We start from the raw sequence: 24,613 nt of genomic DNA, 5'->3' as shown, positions 1-24,613 counted from the left end.
TGACCGCACCCAACAGTTTCATGTACATGTTAGCATGGGGGACAAGACCGACCCCTGTGGAACCCCATACTGGAGAGTCCATGGGGCTGAGCAATGTCCCCCAAGCACCACCTTCTGGAGCCGACCCGTCAAGTAGGAGCAGAACCACTGCAATGCAGTGCCCCCCACTCCCAACTCAGCCGGACGTTCCAGAAGGATACCATGGTCGATGGTATCGAAAGCCGCTGAGAGATCAAGGAGAATCAACAGAGTCACACTCCCCCTGTCTTTCTCCTGACATAGGTCATCATATAGGGCGACCAAGGCTGTTTCCGTGCCTTGTTTATTTATAAATAAATATTTATTTATTTATTTATTTATTAACATTTATATACCTCCCCATAGCCTAAGCTCTCGGGGAGGTTTACAAACTGATAAGGTGACAGTTCCCTTTTCCTTATGTTCTCTTCCAGCACTTTCCCAGCTTTTATGAGTGAAAGCAGCGGCTTTCCCATACCAACATTAACAGCCCAATCCAATGCATGTTTATGGGGGTGTCAGTGTTGGAGGCATTAACCCAGAAAAAGCCAGTGTACATAAGCACTGAATCTTCTCTTGTGATTCTGGGTGTTGTGATTCCATGCCCTTCTGCTGAGATGTGAGACGATAAAGAGGTCTGCAGTGCAATCTACAAAGCTTTATTCAGTAAACAGACATCTCTTCACACCTGAAGGGAGTGTGAACGCTACCTCTAACCTTAACTAGCCTAACAAAGCAAGACAGTTGCTTGTCAACTAAATGGACAGTTTTCCCCATGCCTGACAGTCTTTCACCAAACTCTTCCTTCAGGGAGGGTCTTCAAGCAGTAACCTCTGGCAAGTGGCTAGCCTAGCGGACCGCCTCCCACTTCCTTTCAGCTCTGCCCACTTAACCCTGGGACTCTGGGATCTGTCAGTTCCAATGCTCCCTCTCCCTCTGACAAAGACTGAGTTCCCAGTGGTGGGAAGGATGATCTCTGAGCCTGGGCCTCCTGTTCGATAAGTTCTTGGGAAGATTCCTCCTTGACTCCTGGAGAGTTTTGGAGAATTTCCTTTCCCACTCCCTGTCTTGGCTGGTCTTCTTCAGCCTCTGAGTCTGATTTGGGATGCACTCCAGGGAGACCAGGCCTGATCCTAACACTGGGACTCCGAGGGATTGTCCTTACAAGTAAGCCCCTCCACCCCCTCTTCCCAGATGGGTGATGTTCCTATGTACCCTCCTCCACATCTCACCTCACCTGTGGGCTGAAAAACAACTCAAGGTGCTATGCCGAGTGGAACAGGATGTCAATGTTTTGCATCTTCACAGTCAGCGAGGGAGCCCATCATATGGCTGCCAGTTTGTTTTACGAGGCAGGTGCTCCTGCAGCTACCAAGCTGAGGGCCTAACAGGCCCTTACACTGGCTGGCTGGACCTGCCAAAAAGCTGTCCTCACCATCCCTTTCAGGTCCACATTCAACCATTGGCATTGCAGCAAGTGTCAACTGAGCTGGATGGAATCCCACTGTGAGTTTAATTTATTGACCTCCCCTGGCTGGGCCTCACCCTCCTGTGTTACGGAGAACCAGAGAATAGAGATAGAGATGCGTGTGCAGCATGAGGTACTATGTTTCTGCTCTCAGAATGGAATGACTTTGATATGGAGGAGCCTGGTCATGCTGCCGCCTGCTGCTACCTCTTTGCCTAAGACACTGGTTAAACTAGAAGGTATCCCCCATCCCATGTTTGAATTTACTGCCCTTCTGTCCTGCCTTGAGCTTTGCCCATGTGGCTGGAAACTGAATGTAGAGGTAGATAGAGTAGTCACAGCACTGCAGCTCTGTTGCGGATCTCAGAATGAAATCATTACTAGATTTTGGGGTGGGGGAGCAGTTGCACCCCCCTTTCCTCTATGTGCAGATGCCCATGGTGGTGAGTCTGTGTGACAGGGATGTAATGAAGGGACTAAAGCTCGCTGGAACATCTCTGCTTACCTTTCCATTGGTTCTAATTGCGTAAGGAGAAGAATGCCTGCATAGGGCCATAGTTCTGTCCCTCATTGCCTTGGAAAGCATTGGGCAGTACAAGTTGTTGTGGAGTGCAGGTGGCTGAGCCCAGTGCCAACTGATATTAAATGGTCAGTGGAACCAAATTTGTCATAGTCTCTCTGGTGGAAATTGGTATGAGATGGCTGTGCGGTGTAGAAGAACCAGTGTGGTGTAGTGGCTAGAGTGTTGGACTGGGAGTCGGGAGATCTGGGTTCTAGTCCCACTCGGCCATGGAAACCCACTGGGTGACTATGGGCCAGTTACAGACTCTCAGCCCAACCTACTTTACAGGGTTGTTGTTGTGAGGATAAAATGGAGAGCAGCAGGAGGATTATGTAGACCACCTGGGGTTCCTTTGAGGAGAAAAAAAAGGCAGTATATAAATGTAATAAAAATAAAATAACCTTCCTTTGAAGTTGCAAAGACAAGCTGGTTAAAATGGCAGACTAAAATTGCATTTCGTGGCAATTCCGGAGAGGACTACAGTACAGTGTTAATGAGACGTGAAAGCAGAGAAAGTCAGTTTGCGCTCTTGAACAAAGCAAGCAAAGTTAAACTGACGGAGTGGTATATCAATAACAAGGTCATTAAAAACAAAAATAAGCTCAAGCATTTAATTAGTAATATAAACCAAAGAGTTCCAGGTGGCTAGTAGTGCTGTAAATCCCTCTTTACACGATGAAATGTGTTAGCATCGTGGACAAAGACAATGTTGTTTTAGTGTTTATCACATTTGTCTCCCACCCTTCCTCCAAGGACCTAATGTGGTTTCCTTCATTTTATTCTCATAAAGAGTCCATGAACTAAGGCTGAGAGATGGAGATTTTTTTCAAGGTTGCACAGTAAGCAGGTTAAGAGCTTTATCACACCAGCGTTATACTGAGCAATCACTGCGAATTGCATGCAAAGGACTCCGAAGTTTTCCAGTTTATAATCTGCTTTTATTGTGAAGTACTCCCATGCATCCTGCTTTGATTGTGCTTCAAAGGCAAAAGCCTCGCTGTATTTTGATACTAGTTTTCGAGCGTATCATCCGAGCGGCCACTGGGGTGTAGGAGCAGGATTTGAAGAAAAAATAATCAAATGCTTGCATCTGCGTAAGCTTTAAAGATAAAGACATCAAAATTGGCACAGTAATAGATATTAAGGAGAGCTTTAAGCGTACCAAATTTGAATTGGATTGAGTCATCCATTGATTTTTTAATGATTATTTTACATTTCCCCCCTTAAACCCATTTCCTTGAGGGGATGTACACTAGTCTAGTTAGAATGTGTCTTACCGGTTTAAAGTGTGTGTTTTGTAGTATTATGCCACATGATATTCAGGTTTTGATGTTTTATTGAGGTCTTTTCTGCTGTTTTTATTTTGAACTTTTCTGAAATAGCTCATTGTATTTGTTATGATGTGGCTGATTTCACCATATTAATTAGCTTTCCTTTACTTCTTAATTAGCTAATCACATTCCGAGGGGGGGCCTGTTTATTTAATTTCCACGCCCAAAGTTGGATCCATTTTTTTCTGTGAAGCCTTGGACTTCAACTCCCATCAGCCCTACCTAGCAGAGCCAATGGTGAGGAATGCTGGGATTTGTGGTCCAAAAGATCAGGAAGGCACCAGGTTGGGGGAAGGCTGGTCTAAAGTGAAAGTAATACAATCCCGCCCAAACTGTTTGAATTCTAAACACGGGCAATTGAAGCAGAGAGAAGAGGAAGTGGGAGGGGAAATTTGCAGATGGGGAAGTAGAAGGAACAGATGTATTTTCTTAGTGCGCCAAAAGGAATGCATTCCCACAGAAAGAGAAAACGTAAGTAAACGTTTTAAAACCAGCTACGTTTAAATCGTTCAAGAATAAAATGTTCAATGCCTGTGAAAACAATGTTTCATATACTAGTGTAGATCCCTTCCTGGTATGCAAAGGATCTAGCCGCCGGGTAGCAGCAGCAACAACAACAACGCCGACAGCTTAGTGCTGTAGGGGGATAATTCGAGGAAACAGGTACGTGGGATGAAGCTATAAGAGTGCAGTCTTATGCATATTTAGATTTAAAAGGTCGTATAATTCCCATCCATGCTTGCTAGGGAATGCTGGGAATTGTAGGAACATTTCTGTCTGAACATGCATAGGAGTGCATCCAAAGCTGTAATCCTAGGAATAGTTACTTGGGAATAAGCCCCATTGAATACAGTTGGATTTACTCCTGAGTAAACCTGCACGGGATTGTACTGCATATATATTTTTAAAGGTTATCCTAAAATAAGCTGCATAAAGTCAAACAATAAAAAAAATAAAAGGCAAAGAAAAACACACACACAAATGAACACTTTTAATTCATATGAATTCCATTTATATATGGGTTTGGAAAGATTTGCTTGAATATAGAGAAGGAAAAGCTGTCGACTTTTGTATTGATAAGAGTTGTCTTTAGGTGATAGAGACAGAAATTCTTACCTCTTTTTTCAGTAGACAGTATATCGAATAGAACAGCCTGCTGTATATTTAGGGTGACTCTATCAAAAGGAGGAAAGGGCTCCTGTATCTTTAACAGTTGCATAGAAAAGAGAATTTCAGCAGGTGTCATTTGTATAGATGAAGAACGTGGTGAAATTCCCTCTTCATCACAACAGTTAAAGTGCAGGAGCTAGACTAGAGTGACCAGATTTAAAAGAGGGCAGGGCACCTGCAGCTTTAACTGTTGTGATGAAGAGGAAATTTCTCCAGGTTCTCCATAGATACAAATGACACCTGCTGAAATTTCCTTTTCAGTACACCTGTTAAAGATACAGGAGCCCTGTCTTCCTTTTCATATGGTCACCCTACTTTAAGCCTTTGGCTTCACCTCTTAGGTCCACTTCAGGCACTTTTGGCCACCATGCAATCATCACCCATGAGAGACCAAAGGGCCACCAGCATGTGTTCAAGAAAACTGAGATCATATAGAGCAGCCAATAGTATGACAGCAACCAGTAGCAACCAATGTGGCTCCACAAAAAGCTTAGAGATGACCTGAAAACAAACAAAAAAAGGATAAATATAGGAAGTGGAAGGAAGGCCAGGCGACAAAAGAAGAGTAATGACAGGTAGTACAGAAGTGCCGAAATGGCATCAGGAAAGCTAAAGCTAAGAATGAGCTGAGACTAGCAAGGGATGCATTACAAATACATCATATATAATTGTCAATAAACAGTAAAACGTCCCAGGAGGGCCTTGTCTTTTGGGATTATGTGGCTCTGTAAAGTGCCAGGAACATATACGGCACCATTTAAATACCTCCGGGAAAAAGCCAATAGATTACTGAGAGGGAGGAAATCCTCTAGCCTCTCATCCCAACACTGAGATTGACCAGCCACATCACAATGCAAGAGCTTTAATCAGGGTTGACATCTGGATCTGGTATTGGGTTACCGTATGAAAAGGAGGACAGGGCTCCTGTATCTTTAACAGTGGTATTGAAAAGGAAATTTCAGCAGGTGTCATTTGTATATATGGGGAACCTGGGGAAATTTCCTCTTCATCACAGCAGTTAAAACTGCAGGTGCCTTGCCCTCTTTTAAATTTGGTCACTCTAGCATAGCTCCTGCATCTTTAACTGTTGTGATGAAGAGGGAATTTCACCAGGTTCTCCATATATACAAATGACACCTGCTGGAATTCCCTTTTCAATACAACTGTTAAAGATACAGGAGCCCTGTCCTCCTTTTCATATGGTCACCCTCCTTAAAGTGTGTGTGTGTGTGGGGGGGAGTATGTTTGATGAGAGATATCCTTAAGATCATCCTTGAGAGAGGTCTTCCCTCGTTGGCTGCTGAGCACCTTGTTGTTTTCATTTAATTATTTTCCTTGGGCCTGGGCAAGTCCTGCCATGGTTGACATTCCCAAGTGAGCTCTCCAACTGCCTCCCAGGAACCACACTGACGAGCCAACAATTCCCCCCCTGTTGAGCCCTTCTAAATACAACACTCCCCACCTCTAGAAACTCTCTCCCTCCACATCCACTAGCTAAAATCCCTGTTTATCAGTTAATAGTGCACACCAATTGTTCCTAAATGTGGGCAGTGGAAAGTCTGCAATGCTGCTGTCTTGCGGGGCAGAGATCAGTTTAATGAGATCAGTTCTGTTCTTGGCAACCTGCATTTTGCACTCCCCTTAAATTACATGGGTGTATTATTACCTGTAACTGATGTTTGCTTTAGTTGAGCTCTAAAATGTAGCTTAGATATGTTGCCCCTTCTTCCCTTGCTAGCTGTGTTCTTGTTTTCTGTAGGTTTGCTTCAAGTTCTCTTATTCTCCTGTATTTGATCAATCTCTTATTATTATCAGGTGCCAATTGAGAAGCTGACATTAATATAAGACCAGTGGCGTAGGGAAAAACATCTTATAGGTACTGTTAGCTTTGGTCTTGTGGCCTCACTTTCCCCTCCTCCTAAGGCTATAATGTTTTTAGCACTATTTCCCCGTCTCTGTCTCTTAATTAAAGAAACAGACAATATAGCTCCCATAGGGTGACCATATGAAAAGGAGGACAAGGCTCCTGTATCTTTAACAGTTGCATACAAAAGGGAATTTCAGCAGGTGTCATTTGTATATATGGAAAACCTGGTGAAATTCCCTCTTCATCAGAACAGTTAAAGCTGCAGGAGCTATACTAGAGTGATCAGATTTAAAAGAGGGCAGGGCATCTGCAGCTTTAACTCTTGTGACGAAGTGGAAATTTCACCAGGTTCTTCATATATACAAATGACACCTGCTGAAATTCCCTTTTCAATACAACTGTTAAAGATATAGGAGCCCTGTCCTCCTTTTCATATGGTCACCCTAAGCTCCCATACAATCCACAGAGCAAAAGGCAATTAAGGTGGCTGGGCTCAGTTAGGAAACTCATATTCAGTGCCAGGGCTGAATTCTGGAGGATGTAGAATAAGGAATGCATGCCTCTGAATACTTCCAGGATGCTGTTCTCTCTCTGACGAGTAATTGCAGTCTGCGTGTAGGCAAATAGAAGGACTAGGGAGGGTTTCTTCTGAAAACTTCAAGATAAAGGGCTGTATCCAATGTTGACTTTACTTAGAGTAGACCCATTGAAATGAATGGGACTTAGACTAACAGGCTGCAGTTTCTATGCTGGCAAGCAAATGACCCTCAGTGCAATCATCAATACTGAGTTCTGTCTTCTAGGCAAACTAAGCAACCTTCTGCTTCGAATCAGATGTAGAAGTTCAGAACCTTGAGGGGATCTACACTAGTATATGAAATGTTGTTTTTACAGTCATTGAACGTTTTGTTTTTGAACGATTTAAAACGTAGCAGTTTTTAAAACGTTTACTTACTTTTCTCTTTCCGTTGGAATGCATTCCTTTTGGCCACACTAAGAAAAGAAATCCATTTGTTCTATCCCCGTCTGCCAATTTCCCCTCCCACTTCCTCTTCTCTCCGGGACAATCCTCCACCTACAAACAATCCAGCAAGCAGCCTCCCAAAAGTAAAACAGGAAGTGTCTGCAAAAAAGAGGCTTGAAAGAAAAAAACGGCTCCAACTTTGGGCACGGAAATTACATAAACATGCCCCCCCAGAATGCGATTGGCTAATTAAGAACTACAGGAAACCCATTTAATATGATGAAATCGGCCACATCATGCCAAATAGAATGACTTATTTCAGAGAAGTTCAAAATAAAAACCGGAGAACAGACAACAATAAAACGTCACAAACTATACATTATGTGGTGAAATACTACCAAACACACACTTAAAAACAGTAAAACACGTTCTAACTTAACTAGTGTAGATCACCTCCTTATCAAAACGGGATGATCCAGTGGAGGCTGGTGACTCTGATTTCAGTGGGGCTGTGAATCTATTCTGTGAATCCAGGCAGAATTCTAAAGGAGCTACCCAAGCTGTTGAACCCTAGCCCCAAAATAGGTTCAGCCTTTTGGATAGTTCCTGTAAAGTTCTGCCTAAAATCCAGAATGGATTCACAGCCCTATCAAAATAGAAGCCAGCAGCTTCTTCTGAGCAGTTCCACATGGGCTTTCATCACAGTGAAGTACCACAGAAGCCTTGTAGCATTATAAATTGAGAGAAGATTGAACTTAGAGCAGAGAGCTGGGTCCAAGTCCGCATTCATTGGGTGACCTTGGGCCAGTCACGAGCTCTTGGCTCAAACTACCTCACATAGTTGCTGTGAGGCTAAAAGGAGGAAAAGTTGAGAACTGCACTGAGCTCCTAGGAGGAATGATCCAATTTAGAATATTCAACTCATATCTAGATATGTGAGTCATCTAGGAAGTTCAGAGTGTGGTTTTATTTGCATCTAAGCTCCTTTCAACAAATTCCATGTGCTCTTCCAATGTACAAATAAAGAATCCAGGTGGTTCTTGAATGCCCAGCATCACTTTTAATTTGGGCCTAAATCTCTGAATGAGGATGGGTGCATGTTTCTAGTGCAAGTGCCATTTCATATTTATTATTAAAATTTCTATACCAGTAGTCTAGTAGTTAGAATGTGGGACGGGGACTTGGGAGATCTAGGTTCGAATGCCCACTCGGTCATGGAGCTCACTGGGGCCGTAGCTAGACCTATGGTTTATCCCAGGATTGTCCTGGGGTCAAACCGGTTCATCTAAGTGCCACACAGGGCATCCAATGCTCAGGCAGGGACGAACCTGGGATGATCCTGGGATAAACCTTAGGTCTAGCTACGGCCTGGGTAACTGCGCCTGTCATTGACTCTCAGCCTAACCAACCTCACAGTATTGTTGTGAGGTGAAATATAAAGGGGGACCTTGTAAGCCACTTTGGGTTCTTTCTGAGAGGAAAAGAGGTGGGTTATAAATGTAATTTATAATATTAACTCTCTCTGTGATTTTAAGGCAGCTTTGAAGACTAGCCTTTTCCGGCAGGCCTACCCAGATTAATTTAAAACCAAGAATTTTTATGATGTGTTGATTCCTGTACTAATGTTGTTCCCCGCCTCGATCCAAAGGGAGAGGCGGGTAAGAAATAATAATAATAATAATAATAATAATAATATAGTATATCAATCTGTTAAATAAATACATGAATAATAAAAATACCACCTCATTTGCTAAAACGCCATCAAGGTGGTACACACCAAAACAATAAAAACTTAACACAATGAAAACAATTATTGAAACGTTAAAGCAACTACATAATTTAAACTTCTAAATTAAATATAACCAGGCTTCTGTTTCGTAATTCTACCAGCCCACATACAGAAAGTATGTATGTTTTTTTGCATCTCTTGGCTTATAGTTGTTGTTTTCTATATTATGTTAGTACAGTCTTGTTGACTTTCATGGACAAGTTGAACCATTACTTTCATGGCATTAATAACTGCCTTAATACTAAAGAGTATTTTTAAAAACAAAACTTACACCATGGCTAAAACGAAGGTCAATCTAGCACATTTTACACTATTTGCCACTTGGGGGCACCATAACACCATTTCTTATATATTACATTGAGAAAAAAACACTCCTTTTCAAGTGTCTTCTTGTGAGCCTTGTGGGCGGCATCCTGCTGGCTATGTGTTTTGTTTTTTGTTCCAAGCAAAAACTGATTTTAACATCACTTGGCACAATATTATCACAGCTCTGCACAGCATGAGCCAATTTTATCTTATGCCTAAACTTAAAGGCTATTGGTTTTTTCTTCTACTCTCTAAACACTGGAAATGTATAGTTCTTATCTAAACAATGTGAGGATTAGTGCCAGTGGCACTGATTGGTTTAGCTGTTGTTTATGGAATGTTACAAACATTTCAACTGCTTAGGTAGCAGAACTGCCACTGTTTGCAGTCCAATTTTTGTGAGAAAAAAGTTGTCAGTTTGGCTGGGATGTCACCTTGCACCAGGAGTAGCTTTGTGAGGCAGGCTGAGATGAAAACTTGGAAGAGGTACTAGGAACTAGTAAAATTAAGAGTAAGGGAAGCAGTTTACCTGAGGCAAACTAGATGTTGGGGAGGATAAGCAAGAGACTATGGCCACAGCTAGACCTAAGGTTTATCCTGGGATCCTCCAGGGTTCGCCCCTGCCTGAGCACTGGATCCCCTGTGTGTCACCTAGATCCAGGGATAAACCTTAGGTCTAGCTGTGGCCTAAGAAATGGGAAATGAGAAAATGAGTCAGTATGGAGGAAAAGGGCATTGGTGACAGGGAGCAGTAACAAAAGAGGCCCGATTGGTGCCAACATTGATTTCATTTCGACGCCAAGTGAAAACACGGCTTTTTAACAAAGCCTTTGATGGTTAAACTCACTGGCACATTGTTTTAACTGTTTTAACTGCATCTATTGCTTTTAAATTATATATTGTTTTAACTTGGATCAAGCTTTAATTTGTTTTTAACTGTGTATATTTATTGTTTTATACTGTATGTTTTTATCTGTACGCTGCCCTGAGATCTTAGTGATATAGCGGATATAAATATTTTAAATAAATAAATAAATAAATAAATAGGGCCTCTGAATAACAGAAGTTAAGGTCAGGAGAGCTCAGTAAACTACAGGGCAGAGAAAGAGGAGGCTGGCTAAGGAAGAAAGTAGATAGGGGTCTGCAAAGTAGGGACCTGAAGAAACAACGGGAAACAGAGACATAGATTAAATAAAGCACACACAAGAAAATAGGCCTGTGGACAGAAGTGTTACTCATTTTCACAACGTTAAAGGACCCCATGATTATTTGAGTACGTGGAAATGTCACATTAGGAAAACACTCAGCCTCTACACCAAATATATTGGAAATCTTTACATTGGCATGAAGGAGTATGCTTGTTACTAAAAACACAGAAGGCACAGGAAGTGGATCAGGAGCTATGCATGGGGACTACTTAGTCTAGTATTGGGTTTTCCAAGAGTGGCCAGTCAGATGTCTCTGGAAGTTCAGAAACACCAGAGCATGAAGGCAACAACCTTTCCTCGTTTGTCCTGAGCATTTGATGTTCAAAGGTATACTGCCCCCAGTAGGTGGAAGTTCCATTTAGCTGTCCCAGATAATAGACTTCTGGATGTGTCTACCGCCATTAGGACTATAAACTAAATTGTCTGAAAGATATTAATGAAATGTTTGTTTATTTAAAAATAGTGCACAACACCTTTCATTGTATTAGATTCCAGTCCAATGATGCTAATAAAGATCAGGGCCATCCGCATGGGCTCCAGGTTAGACAGCAGGCTAAAGTTCATATGTTGCATGAATGGAAAGCAATGTCAGGTTCAACAGGTCTTAAAGGCGCAACCCTATGCGAGTATAGACAGAAAAAAGTCCTACAATCCCCAGTATTTCCCAGCCAGCATGCTTGCAGTTGTAGGAGGTTCCCCCCCTTTTAAACAGGCATAGGATTGTGCCCTTTGTGTCTCTTTCTGACACAACCAAATATATGTTTGCCCAAGATTAAAAGAACAAATGAGACAAAAGATGAAGCATGCTAAAAAGTCACTAGAACACTGACTGGTAAGATTGATATGCAAATCTCACACAGTTTCATAAGTCAACACTACCATAACAACACCAAAGCTATGTTGATTTTGTCTCCATAGCTCATATGCCTGAGTTCAGAGACACTGAGTGACTCCTTTTGGTGGGTCAGGTTTTGTTCAGACCAATCTTAGTTATGGTCTTGCTAAGAAATACAAACTAACTTTCAAGGCACCTGACCATTGTAAAAGATCCTTGCGCACCAAAAGCTTTGATGAAGGATTCGGAGCAGCAAAGCAAATGTTGATCTTATAGGCTTAAAATTAACAGTTTTTTGCCGATTCCAAACTTTAGCTTAAAAGATGTTCAGAACTGGAAGGCGACATCTTTGGAAAGAAAGCGTTAGCAGAGTTTTAAAGGTAAGAAAAGTGTATCAGAGCTCAAAAAATGGGGTGCGGGTGGGGGTGGAGGCAGAGGCCCCTTAATGAAATCGACAAACCCCACCCTCTGACTCCCAGTCCATTTTGGCCAAATATCCCCCCCTCTAGCCTTCCCAAACTAGTGGCCATGGAGGCTATTGAAAAATGTAAGGGGCTGCTGCACCCCCTCTGCTTTCGCTGTAGTGCAAACACTGCTATACAGTCAGACATTTCAAAACCCAAGTGTTCCTTTCTATAATCAGATGAACTGCCAAGCCCATAAAATAATCATTTTATTTATTTAAAATACTAAACATGTGAAACAGTTGCACAAACAGAAAAAGCACAAGATTGCTTGGAATATATGCATTCAATTTATTTTTAGCTATATAATTTATATTAGTTTGTAAAAAATTAGTTTGTAAAAACTGAAAACAGATAGACTACTGTCCAATTGCAGGTATGTCGCCGTCTATACTAACGTGTTCTTATGGAACGCTTTAAAACAATCTTTTGTTCTCCATTTGGCAAAGAGTGACAGATTGCTATTGGTGCATCATTGAATTTTTTTACTTCATGAATAAACCTTCCATCCATTCTGGACTGATGATTTATGTATTTTGTATGATAAAAATTGTCATGGTGTATATATAATCTAATTGTTTCTTATATAAGATACCTAGATATAAAATGAAGGCCTATATTCAGATAGTTAATATGGATGATGAATTGAGCTGTATATCTTGGAATCTCTATTGTATCATATATATTTTGATTCATAATTTGATATGGACTGTTGTTTATTACATGATGGATGACTTTTTGACTTGGTACCATCATTGATGGGTTGCAGTTCCTCCCCCTCTCCGGATTCCCCCCCGCCATTTAATGTTAACTGAAATAGATGAACTTCTACTAGCTATAGTAGCTAAATGTAAATAGTTACTCTGCCTCTGAATGCAGATGTTGGGGGCAAATAACTGTGGTGATCCCTTGCCTTTGTGCCCTATTTGTGGGCTTCCTAAAATTCTAGGGCTGGAGGGGCCCTTTAAGGCCATCTAATCTAACCCCCTGTTTACTCAGGAAATCCAGAACTTGAGCATCCCCCAAAACTGGCTGTCCAGCCTTGGCTTGAATACCTTCGATGAGGCAGAGCCTACCAGCCTTCTGGGTAATTGGTTGAACAGTGAAATCATGCTCATTCCTAATGTCCATCCAAAATCAGCTCACTTGCAATGGGCTTAGGTTTAGTTTCGTCCTCTGGGGCAGCAGAGAACAAGCTTTTGACCTCTTCTGTGTGACAGCCACAGCCTCAAGAGTGTTATCATGTCCTCTCTAGAGATTTGAAGTCTGGGGGGGGGGGACCCAGGAAAATGGAGGAAGGGGACACCAGAAAAAAATTAAATATTTTCCCCTGATTTCCTTCCCCCGAGGGATTTTTGGAAAAATTGAAAAACAAAAACCCACAAAGCCCAACCATTTCTCCCCAATTTTTTCGGGGGCTTCCTCCCCAGTTTTCCCTAAGCCTTTGCAACTCAATTCCTCCCCTAGTCTTCTCTTCTCCAGGTGAAACATATCCAGTTCCTTCACCCTTTCCTCATAGACTTGCTTTCCATACTGCTGATCCCCTTTATTGCCCTCCTCTGTCGGCATCGGTGGTGGGCAACCTGTGGCCCTCTGGGTGTGGTTGGCCTGCAACTCCCTGTAGCCCTAGCCAGCACTGCCAGGGTTAAGTGCTGATGGGAATTGCAGCCCAACAACATCTAGAGGGGTGCAGGTGGCTCACCCAAGTTGACATTCCTTTGTAAAAAATGCAGCACCCAGAACTGAACACAGTACTCCAGACGAGGTCTGTCTAGTGCAAGATGAAGGACAAAATCCTGGAGCTCATCTGTCTGGCCACTTTCAAAACACCGTGCTGGTCCTTACATTTTCTTCCCCTTCTCATGGTTTTATGCAAGTGTGAAGGATGCTTCCTCCTCCCCTGTTCATTTTCTGAGGGTAACCCTTGGCTGCGACTGCACATGACAACCTGAAAAAAAGAAATGGGCATCCCCACCCACCCCTGCCCTCAGTAGTGTTTTGTTTACAGCAGCTTGGCAACCCGTTGCTTGGCTGCTGCTTTTGTCAACCTGTTGAGGGCAATTTGTTGCCAGGGTGAAGTGGGAGCTTTCATCTTTCAGGTTGCGTTATCAAATTACTGGCTTTCTTTTATAAGCCCGTGGCAAGAAGAAGCCTTCAAAAAGCCAAACGATGCATTGTTTGGGAATGAGGCTTCAAACTCAAGAAACGTGAATTGTCGAATCTGTTAAAGGCAAGGCTTTGGGAGCTCTTCCCAATGGAAGGCTGCTAGTGCGATCAGTCAAAAGGCATTGTGCAGCTATTTCGTTGTTCCTTCCTTAATGGTCTTTGTTGTTGTTGTGGAAGACGAAAAGGCAGGAGAAACAGTGGGAAAACACAGCAGGCTTATTTATTTCATTTCTATACCGCCCAATAGCCGAAGCTCTCTGGGCGGTTCACAAAAATTAAAACCATGAAGAGCATAATAAACAACCAACAATTTAAAAACACAAATACAAAATACAATATAAAAAGCACGACCAGGATAAAACCACACAGCAAAAATTGATATAGGTTAAAATATGAAATTAAAACAGCAGAGTTTAAATTTGAATTAAATTAGGTGTTAAAATACTGAGAAAATAAAAAGGTCTTTAGCTGGCGACGAAAGAAAAACAATGTAGGCACCAAGCGAACCTCTCTGGGGACCTTGTTACACAGCCGGGGGGCCACAGCAGAGAAAGCCCTCCTCCTAGTAGCCACCTGCCTCACTTCCTTTGGCAGGGGCTCACGGAGAAGGGCCCCTGTAGATGATCTTAAGGTCCGGGCAGGTACATATGGGAGGAGGCGTTCCTTCAAATAACCTGTCCCCAAGCCATTTAGGGCTTGCAAGTGGAAGATGATATCGTCTGGACCCTCACCACATATGATTCTGTGATCGAAGCAGGATAATTGCACAATACAAGTTTCATCTGGACGCACCCTGAGGTGCAAAAAATACTCATTCTGCCCAGTCAGCCGTCAAGAAAACACGCACCATCATCAATCCACTCCTGTATCAGTCCTCACTGCCATCAGTGAAGAAAGAGTGATCTTAGGATGATAGGAGAGGAAATTTGGCAGGCAAGTTATGGGGACCAGGGCATCCTTGGGAGTCACATTGTTCAGACAACACACTAAGCCATGGTTCAGCCACTGACCCTTTTGCAGCAAATGGTTAGTGAGCATGTTTAAACTGTGGTTATGTAGCCACCATGGTTAGGAATGGTTCACACAACATGCTAAGTCATGGTTCACGTGACATGCTAAGACACAATGTTTAGCTCGCAATGCTTAACCACTGTGGCTTAGTGTGTTGTCTGAACAGGGTCATTAAGACTTCGGCTAGCTACATGTGGTCCCTGGGCCACAGGTTGTGAACCCCTATTTTAGAGGGGTTCAAGAGGAATTTTGAGGAGCTTGGTAGATATTAAGAAATGCTAATGGATATTAAGGAGAATATTACAAAACATAATATTACAAGCTTACCCCCTGGTTCTTTGAGTTACTGGCTAGGATATTCTAGATTTTGAACTTCTAGTAACAAACTTTATTTTATTTATTTCATTTAAAAGTATGTCTTGTTTGGTTTTAAGCACAGAACAAGCATGTGATCCCCTGTAGTCCCAAGTTTTTTTGTTTTTTGTTTTTAAAGACTGAGTTTGGAATTACATGGAATAAAAACAAGACTCTTAAAGAAGACATAAATTTTCATCTATGCTATTGTGCTAGGGTGACCATATTTGGGAAACCAAAAAAGAGGACTACTAGTGTGCGTGTGGGGAAGCAGCTTTCTGAGTCCTGCAGAAAGTACGTTATTCCCCCGCCACCTTAAAGAACCCGATTAGAGTGGAGGAGGGGAAAGGATTTCATTCTGCACCACCACCATCCACTCCAATTGGGGCCTTTTCTATAATGTCCACGAATGACCCACTTTCCCCATTAAGACCTCAATTGGAGCTCGGGGTGGGGGAATGACGTGCCTCAAGAAAGCATGTCATTCCCTCCTGCCATGCTAATGGCAGCCTTAAAGGGGAAGGTGTGTCATTCCAGGACATTATTGAAAATTATAGAAAATCCCCCCTGACACCATGGAAAGAACAAAAACCAGGACAAATCCGGGGAAATCCTGACAGTTGGTCACCCTAATTGTGCTCAACCATGAAATCCTATTTTGCTCGTTGATGCTTTTGATAAGAGAGGTGCAGTTGTGTACAGATATTTTTTCTTAGACATGTTGCATGGTTTCTCTTTCTTGCAATGAGATCCATCTAGTTTACTAACATAGAACACTCAACATGTGGAGTAACCTTGAGGACGGGGCCATTGCTCAGTGGCAGGGTGACCATATGAAAAGGAGGACAGTGCTCCTTTATCTTTAACAGTTGTATAGAAAAGGGAATTTCAGCAGGTGTCATTTGTATGCATGTAGCACCTGGTGAAATTTCCTCTTCATCAAAACAGTTAAAGCTGCAGGAGCCCTGCCCGCTTTTGTATCTGGTCAAGGGCTCTTGCAACTTTAACTGTTATGATGAAGAGGAAAGTTCACCAGGTGCTGCATACATACAAATGACACCTGGACTGAGTTCAGATGACGTGTTAGGCAATGGAAACGGGGAATAACACACACACACCATCCAATATTTTTCTTGTACGCCTCACACAACATGTTGCCCCTCTTCCCGTCACGCGGCTGAGAGTCCCGGTGTCCTTCTGGACTGCTGGTGCTCCTCCCTCCCTCCTCTCTCAGTCCTCCCAGCCTTATCCCATCAGCCATTGCAAGTTTTGCCAGCTGTACAGGAGCAGCCAGGGCATTCTCGGCTGCTCCTGCCGGAGAACTCTATGGCTAATGGGATAGTGCACTTGATGGAGGGGGAGAACCCTTCACATGACATTTTAATCAATTGATTATTTGATAAGCAATGGAGCGGCCCGTTGTTTTTCTGCATTGCTTAATTAAAACAAAATGTATTGTGCATTGTGTGTGCGTTGTGTGTCCCCCCTCCACACGATACAATAATCAACTCAACCAACAGTTGCCTCCTTTCCCTCCCTTTGATTATCGTGCCATCTGAACCCAGCCCTGCTGTAATTCCCTTTTCTAAACAACTGTTAAAGATACAGGAGCCCTGTCCAACTTTCCATATGGTCACCCTACTCAGCGGTAGAACACAAGTTGTTGCTTGCAGAAGGTTCCAGGTGCAGTCCTCAGTATCTCTATGAATGGCTGTGATAGACCCCTGTCTGAAACCCAGGAAAGACAGTACCAGACAGTGTTGACAGTGCTGGACTAGATGGACCAGTCGTCTCACTCTGTAGAAATAAGCTTTCTATGATCTCCCTCAAAATGGACATTGATGCTCTACGCAAGGCTCATCTGTTTTGGAAAGCCTTTGGACAGCGGGAGGAAAGAACCTGATGCACTTCTCTGGATGGCTTATCCCACTGTTGTAGTTCATTCTGATGATCGTTGGCTTTACATATGATTTTGACTATGGCAATGTAAACAAATTTTTTAATTGCGTGCTGAGGCATAATGTATAATTTTACTAACAAGAAAACCCTGGTTTTGGTAGTGGTGAGGAAATAATAGGTTAAATTCAGTGTTACACTAGTGGAAACCGGCTAGCGTAAGTGGACTTTCTCCCTCTCTCTCCTCCACCCCCCGTAGCACTTTGTTTCTCCCCTCCCTGAAGCCTTTCGTTTTCTAGCCCCCCCCCAAGCAGATTTTGAGGGCACATATGGGGCTTTGGTGGAAAGGGGGAACCACCCTCCTCCCAGTTCCACTGATGGAAGCCGTTCTGTCAGCAAAATGACACCATTGGATTCAACCCAATTTTCACTTTTAAAATATGCTTTAATGGGATTTCCGCTAGCTCTTAGTAATTTCCTTTGAAAGCCCCTGGAATACTTTGTAAAATATTGATGTGGAATGGAGTTTTTGAGGAATTCTGGAGGAGAGAGTCTGTGCGCCTGAAATCAACCCTTTGGGAAATATGGATGCTTAATTTGAAACACATGTAATGCATTCATACTATTGTGCTTAGAAGGTTTGACAATGGTCAGGTAAGGAAACGGAAATATTATTAATAGAATTTGCTATCCTGCTCCAGGCTTCCTATCTCTCTTCACAGCCTAATTCCATGTGTGTTTACTTGAAAGTAAGCCCCACTGAATGAATTACACAGGAGAATAAATGGGCACAAATTTGACATGAAAAAAGGTAACACCGACAAAATGGTGGGGAAGCATTTCAATCAGCCAGGTCATTTGGAAACAGACCTCAACATGGCTGTCTCGGAACAGAGAAACTTTAGAGATGCAATTCAGCATGAGACTTCAGAGTTGACATTCATTGTTAAGTTTAACCCCTTGGAACTTGGCTTGAAGCAATCGTCTGAATGGCTGAATCATTGCATTTGGTAGTGTCCAAGTCCTATCTTGGAGTTTACTTTCTTTAATATTGTAGATGTCGCTTTAAATAGAAACGGAATGTTTGGTTTCTATATGTTTGTAACTAACTTTTCCATCTCATTTCTATCCATTCCTCCATCTGACCAAGTGGGTTTAGCCTACAAAAGCTCAGGCCTTAATAATAAAACAGCATTAGTCTTTAAGGTGCCACAGACTCTTATTTGTTTTCCTAAATACAACTGCAGAGGATCCGAGCCTTGTCCTGTGAACATGCAGATTTTCCTGTGCTGTCCACCACTCCCCATAAACTCACCTTAGGTTCAGCATCTGATTTGGTTTCAGCACTCTGGCATGAGGATATTTTGAGTGGTTCTTTTGATCACTTCATTCATTTATCAGGAATTGTTTCAGCTTCTAATGCAGTGACTGGAGAGAAATGTTGAGTTCCCTCTAAAGTAATAACAGAAACTTTGCCCCCACAGCAAAAGTTGAAAGAGGAGAAAGAGGCCAAGCGTGCTCACCTGGATGGTAGACATGATTACATATTGACGATCGTTGCTTCCTGTGTGGACCTAGAGAAAGCTGAAGTAGAAGATGCTATCCTTGAAGGAGATCAGGTACATTGTTGAAGGGTGTAATTTCAGTTGGTAGAATCCCACCAGCTAAAGAAATGGATTAATGCCACATAGATTGATGATGCATTTAGAACAGGCATGGGGAGCCAGTTTAAAGTGGGGCCAAATTGTCTCTGCTGAGGCCTCCGTGATCTAAACGATATTAGTAGGCTTGGTCACAAGCATTGGCATCATTGCTGTGACCCCATACTCTGTGCTGCCCCTCCCAGCACATTTCCAAGTTCCTGGCTTCATGTAGTGTGTATTGTCCCCATGAGGATGGCCCAGAGCTGGGAAGAGTGGCTGTTCCTCCAAGTACCACCTCGGTCCCTGGCTTTGACTGCCTTGTGCCTTCCCCCATTAGGGTTGACCTGAAATAGGTGAAAAACCGTTTCAGCCAGAATTTGACTTCTCCCAATCCATAGCTTTCGGACGACACAATAATCAACGGTGGGGGGTGGGGAATGAGGCAACTGTCCATTGAGTTGCTTATTGTGTCATGGGAAACACACACACACAATGGACACACAACTGTCAGTACATTATTTTGTTCATTTAAACAATGCAGAAAAACAATGGGCTGCTCCATTGCTTATCAAATAATCAATTGATTAAAATGTTGTGTGGAAGGCTCCCTCCCCATTGAGTGTGCTATTCTATTGGCCATAGAGTTCTCTGGCCAGAGCGGCCTGTAAGCCAGCAGAACTTGCAATGGCTGATGGGATACGGCCAGGAGGACTGAGGGAGGAGGGAGGGAGGAGCACCAGCAGCCCAGAATGATGCCAGGACTTTCAGCTGCACGATGGGGGGAGGGGCAACGTGTTGTGTGGGGAGTACCAGCAAAATAATACATGATGTGTGTGTGTTATCTCCCCCTCCAATGCCTAATATGTTGTCCAAACCCAACCTTTATTGGGGATGATGCAGAGCGAGCACACCGCTCCTCCTCCCATAAAATAAGGGAAATCCCCTTGTTATCTCCAATTACCGATTGGAGATAACAAACAGATCCCCCTGTGTGCTGCTCACCCTTTCATTTGGGAGGGGGAGGGGCATGCAGAGGAATTCCCTTGTTACCTGCCACCTGTGCTTGGAAATCACAAGGGGTTTCCTCTTGTTGTCTTCTCCCCAAGCCACCAGGCTAGGGTGTGCGGCGTGGGGTGTGTGAAGGGGAGGGGAACAGGTGGGGCCCATGGAGGGATTCCAAGTCCTTGTGGTCCAGATGGAGAACCTCCATGGGCCAGCAATTCTCCAGCACTGATTTAGAATATGCAGGTAGGATTTTACCATATGTTAGTCCATTTTGTTGTAAATAATATTTACAGGCAGTGAAAACATTTCCTGAAAATTCCCTGCGTTGTGTAAATATTGAGTTTTCTTCCACGCCTATTCCCTCCCATTATTTACTATATTGCTGCTTTGGCATTAAACTTCAGCAGATCCAACCATGCTATTGGTGCGTTCAGAATATGTGCAAACTGCCAAAGGGCCTGATTTCTCTCTCTGCATCCTGAGACTCAAGAATGTTTCATCTGAGTGGCATTTAGCATTTGGTGATGCATACTCCTAGCAAGTTAGGCATAAGCTTCAAACTTTGAATTGCTTTGAATGCTTTTTTTTTTTAAAAAAAAAAAACAGATTGAGCGTATTGATCAGTTCTTTGCTGCTGGAGGCTTTCGTCATGTCATGTTCTACTATCAAGATGTGGAGGCATCTGAAACAGGTAGGCAAGTCATGCCCATAGTATTTTACTCTGCAAAGGATGAGTTCCTACAAGACTCACCTGTGTCCTTTAAGAGTCCCCCTGGCCATGAATTCCTAGTATCATTACAGTGCACCTGTCCGTTACAAGAATGGGGTGGCCTGTGTGCCCCTTCCGTACCGCATTCCAGCTGACTTATTCCTCCCTAGGGCCAAACCACCCAGAGAGCTTCAGCTATGGGGCAGTATATAAACGTAATAAAACAAATAAATAAATAATAAACGTACAGGTTATTCATCCTTGGAGCACTCTCCGTGGGGATCCACTTCCATGCTCAGCTCTTTGAGCGGCATACACTAGCAGGGATAGATAACACCCAAGTGTGTCCAGGTTATTTGTAAATCAGTGGAATTTGAAGAAGGAAATGACACGCCCAAGCCAGTTCCCAAATGTGACAGCGTAGACGTCACGAGAGTGCAGAAGCACACAGAGGGTGCTCTGCGTGCTTCAAATGGGCCCAGCTTCATGGGAAAACGTTGTGTGCTTTTTATGAGGAACATGAATCCCTAAGGAACTTCTTGAGTGTAGGCCAAATCTGCCCTACCTGGGGTTCCAAAATGACCTCCGAGGTTCCCAGATGGCTCCACCTCTTCTCCCAACCACTTGATTGTTTGGTAGTTTCCGGGCTTTTCGATGGCTTTCCCCCTTTTGAAAGGTTGAAATGCCTCTCTGAAAGCTGTTATTTTGGACATTTCAATGCTACTTCTATTGCCCTGGACCCCACCCACCTGTGGAATGTGGCCTCCAAAAGCTTCTCCAAAAGGTTTGACAGCCTTCACCTAAGGGTACATGGTTAATGATCACTGGTTGGTTGTAGCATCAAGTGATGGCCTACATCCATGAACAGGTTGACCATATGGAAAGGAGGAAAGGGCTCCTGTATCTTTAACAGTTATATAGAAAAGGGAATTTCAGCAGGTGTCATTTGCATACATGCAGCACCTGGTGAAATTCCCTCTTCATCACAACAGTTAAAGCTTCAGGAGCTATGCTAGAGTGACCACATACAAATGACACCTGCTGAAATTCCCTTTTCTATGCAACTCTATACAGCACCATGTACATTGATGGTGCTATATAAATAAATAAATAAATAAATAATAATAATAATAATAATAATAATAATAATAATAACTCTTAAGGATACAAGAGCCCTGTCCTCCTTTTCATATGGTCACCCTATGCATGAATGTATCCTGAATGATCAAACACAATAGAGAGAAACTTATTGTCTTTCACAGTCCCTATGGTTACAGAAAACATGGGACTCCCTTGTTACAACAGCTTCACTGTCTACTCATCTGTTTCCAGGCATAATTCATAGTACTAGTTATGGTCTGTAAAGCCCCATATGGCTTGGGACCAGGCTACCTGAAAAACTGCCTTCTCCCACACAAGGCTTCCTAGTTCCTAAGAACTTTTGGAGAGGCCCTTCTTTTGGTACCGCCATCTTCAGAGGTGCATTTGGTTGTGATTCAAGAGAGGGCCTTCTTGGTGGCTGCTCCCAGGCTGTGGAACTCCCTGCCAAGGGAGGCTAGGTTAGCTCCCTCTCTGTTGTCCTTCCACTGGAAGGCAAAGATGTTTGTATTCAAGCAGGCCTTTGGTTGGGTGCTGTTTTCATTCTGGTTTTGTTACTTTTTCAGTTGTGCTTTTAATGTATTTCTTTTATTACAGTTTCAAACAAGTTTTTATTTATTCAGGTTGTAAGGTGCCTTGAGTGCCATTTTCTTGATAGAAAAGTGGGGTACAAATCAAACAAAGAAACCAACAAACATGATGCTGTTCTGTGGAAGTGGTTCACATTCAACTTTGAGTGTTGAGTACTCAGGTGAAGAGAAATTTGGGGGATGCATTCATGCATGTGTGAAGCAGCCCTGAACTAAGCTCTGTAGGCTTAGTTAATTCCCCTATTCCTGTTGTTCAGTGGGCTCTACTAACTTTCCCCCCTCTCTCCTGAAATATTACAGGACTTGGAGGCTCAGCAGGTGCTAACCCTCATGCCACTAAGAGCAAAAGGGCCAAATTATTTGTGACCGAAGGAAGTGATGTTGCTTTAACTGGCATGTGCGTTTTCTTCATTCGAACTAATGCTTCCAAAGCAATCACTGCGGAGAATATCCATCGTGTACGTATTCTGCGTGTCTTCAATCTTTTGTTTATTCAGAACTTCAGTATAATTTGTGGGTCATCTGTTCCCATGTCCATCATGGGCAACTGAGCAAAGGATAATTGCATTTAGGGTAACTTTCCTGTTCATTTGGGTTCTGTCAGTTTGATTTATGCTTTCTTATTTCTGGAGTAGAACAACCTGGGATTATATACTTCATCTCATGATATGAGGCAGCAATCCTAAATATGCTTTCATTCATAGATTAAGCCCAAAGAAAGACAATGGCCAAACTAACGACTAATGATTCTATTTGCTATTTCATTGTCAGGAAGTGGCCTTCAATATGATGGATACAGCTCATGGTGGTTTACTGAACAGTGTCCAGCACTTGCTGTCAGATATCTTCGTCCCAGCCCTGAAGACTATGAACTATGGTTGGGGAGAATTCAGTGGCCCCCAGAAAGGGGCTAACATTAAGCAGGACTTCCTTGCTTCTCTGGAGGGATTTGTTAGTGTCCTTTCAGGAGCTCAACAGAGCCTAATGGAAAAGGTAAGCTTGCATGTCCATATAAAATTTACCTTGCAGGGCACAGAAAGGGTTATACATGATACTGAAAGAAAATACCTATTGCAAGAAAACTTGCATGTTTGGGGTGAGGCAGGCAAAATAGGCTAGAACCCTCCTCCCTGATATCTCATTTTCTAATGTGGAGAGAATCTTTTCTGGAGGAGCATTCAGTCACATGAACTCAGACCTGCTGTCTGAAGAGGTGCAGCTGTACCACTTGAGATTGCAGGTGAGGTGGCAAGTTATGGTGGGAACCTTGTTTGTTTGTTCAAATGTGTGTCCAGTTCATATTTATTTATTTATTTATTACATGTTTATGTATATGAAGTGGGGTTGACTGGTCTAACTAAAAAGTGGCACGTGAGTGAATGGAGCCTTGGGCCTCACTGTCACTCTGCACCCTAAAATGCACCCAACACTCCTCTTTAGTTGTACATTGTAGGAGAAGATCAGCACTGGTGGACAAGTTGTCTTTCAAGGAAGTGTGTTCACCATTACTGATCTTCTTGTACAGGAACCCCTTTGGATGTATTGGCCTATGATTCCCAATATTCCCAGCAAGCATGGCCAATGGTCATGATGGCTGTGGATGATGTGAGTTGTAGTCTGGCCTCCCCTCTGGCCTCCCCTCATCTCACATCAGTCCGCTGGTCTCTGTCCACCACTCTGCCGCTAAGATCATCTTCCTGGCCCGCCGCTCTGACCATGTCACTCCGCTTCTGAAATCTCTTCATTGGCTCCCAATTCATTCCAGAATCCAATATAAACTTCTCCTGTTGACCTTCAAAGCTTTTCACGGTCTAGCTCCTGCCTATCTCTCCTCTCTCATCTCACACTATTGCCCCGCTCGTGCTCTTCGCTCCTCTGATGCCATGCTTCTTGCCTGCCCAAGGGTCTCTACTTCCCTTGCTCGGCTTCGCCCATTTTCCTCTGCTGCCCCTCATGCCTGGAATGCTCTTCCAGAACACCTGAGAACTACCAACTCAATCACAGCTTTTAAAACACAGCTAAAAACTTTTCTTTTCCCTATAGCTTTTAAACTTTGAGTTTGTTCTGACTCTATACTGTTAGCTTCACCCTTCCCGGTGCCTGTTTACACTTCCCTGTGCCTGTTTGCATTCTCTTTCCCTCCTTATTGTTTACTACAA

The 24,613-nt window shown here is 43.1% G+C and overlaps 1 protein-coding gene across 1 annotated transcript in view; it reads left to right on the top strand.

Annotated features, from left to right (window-relative positions):
• Positions 1 to 24,613, top strand: part of DNAH5 (dynein axonemal heavy chain 5) — a 190,999-nt gene that overhangs the window by 9,116 nt on the left and 157,270 nt on the right. Inside the window, exons 2-5 of the mRNA XM_063130232.1 lie at positions 18,894 to 19,028; positions 20,664 to 20,748; positions 22,755 to 22,912; positions 23,226 to 23,447. Coding sequence (XP_062986302.1) covers positions 18,894 to 19,028; positions 20,664 to 20,748; positions 22,755 to 22,912; positions 23,226 to 23,447 — 600 coding nt within the window. The remainder of the gene's footprint in view (positions 1 to 18,893; positions 19,029 to 20,663; positions 20,749 to 22,754; positions 22,913 to 23,225; positions 23,448 to 24,613) is intronic.

The sequence above is a fragment of the Elgaria multicarinata genome, chromosome 7 (assembly GCF_023053635.1).
Source record: "Elgaria multicarinata webbii isolate HBS135686 ecotype San Diego chromosome 7, rElgMul1.1.pri, whole genome shotgun sequence".
NCBI lineage: Eukaryota > Metazoa > Chordata > Lepidosauria > Squamata > Anguidae > Elgaria > Elgaria multicarinata.
The sequence above is the reverse complement of the archived record's forward strand: the minus strand, read 5'-3'. Positions and strand labels throughout refer to the sequence as shown.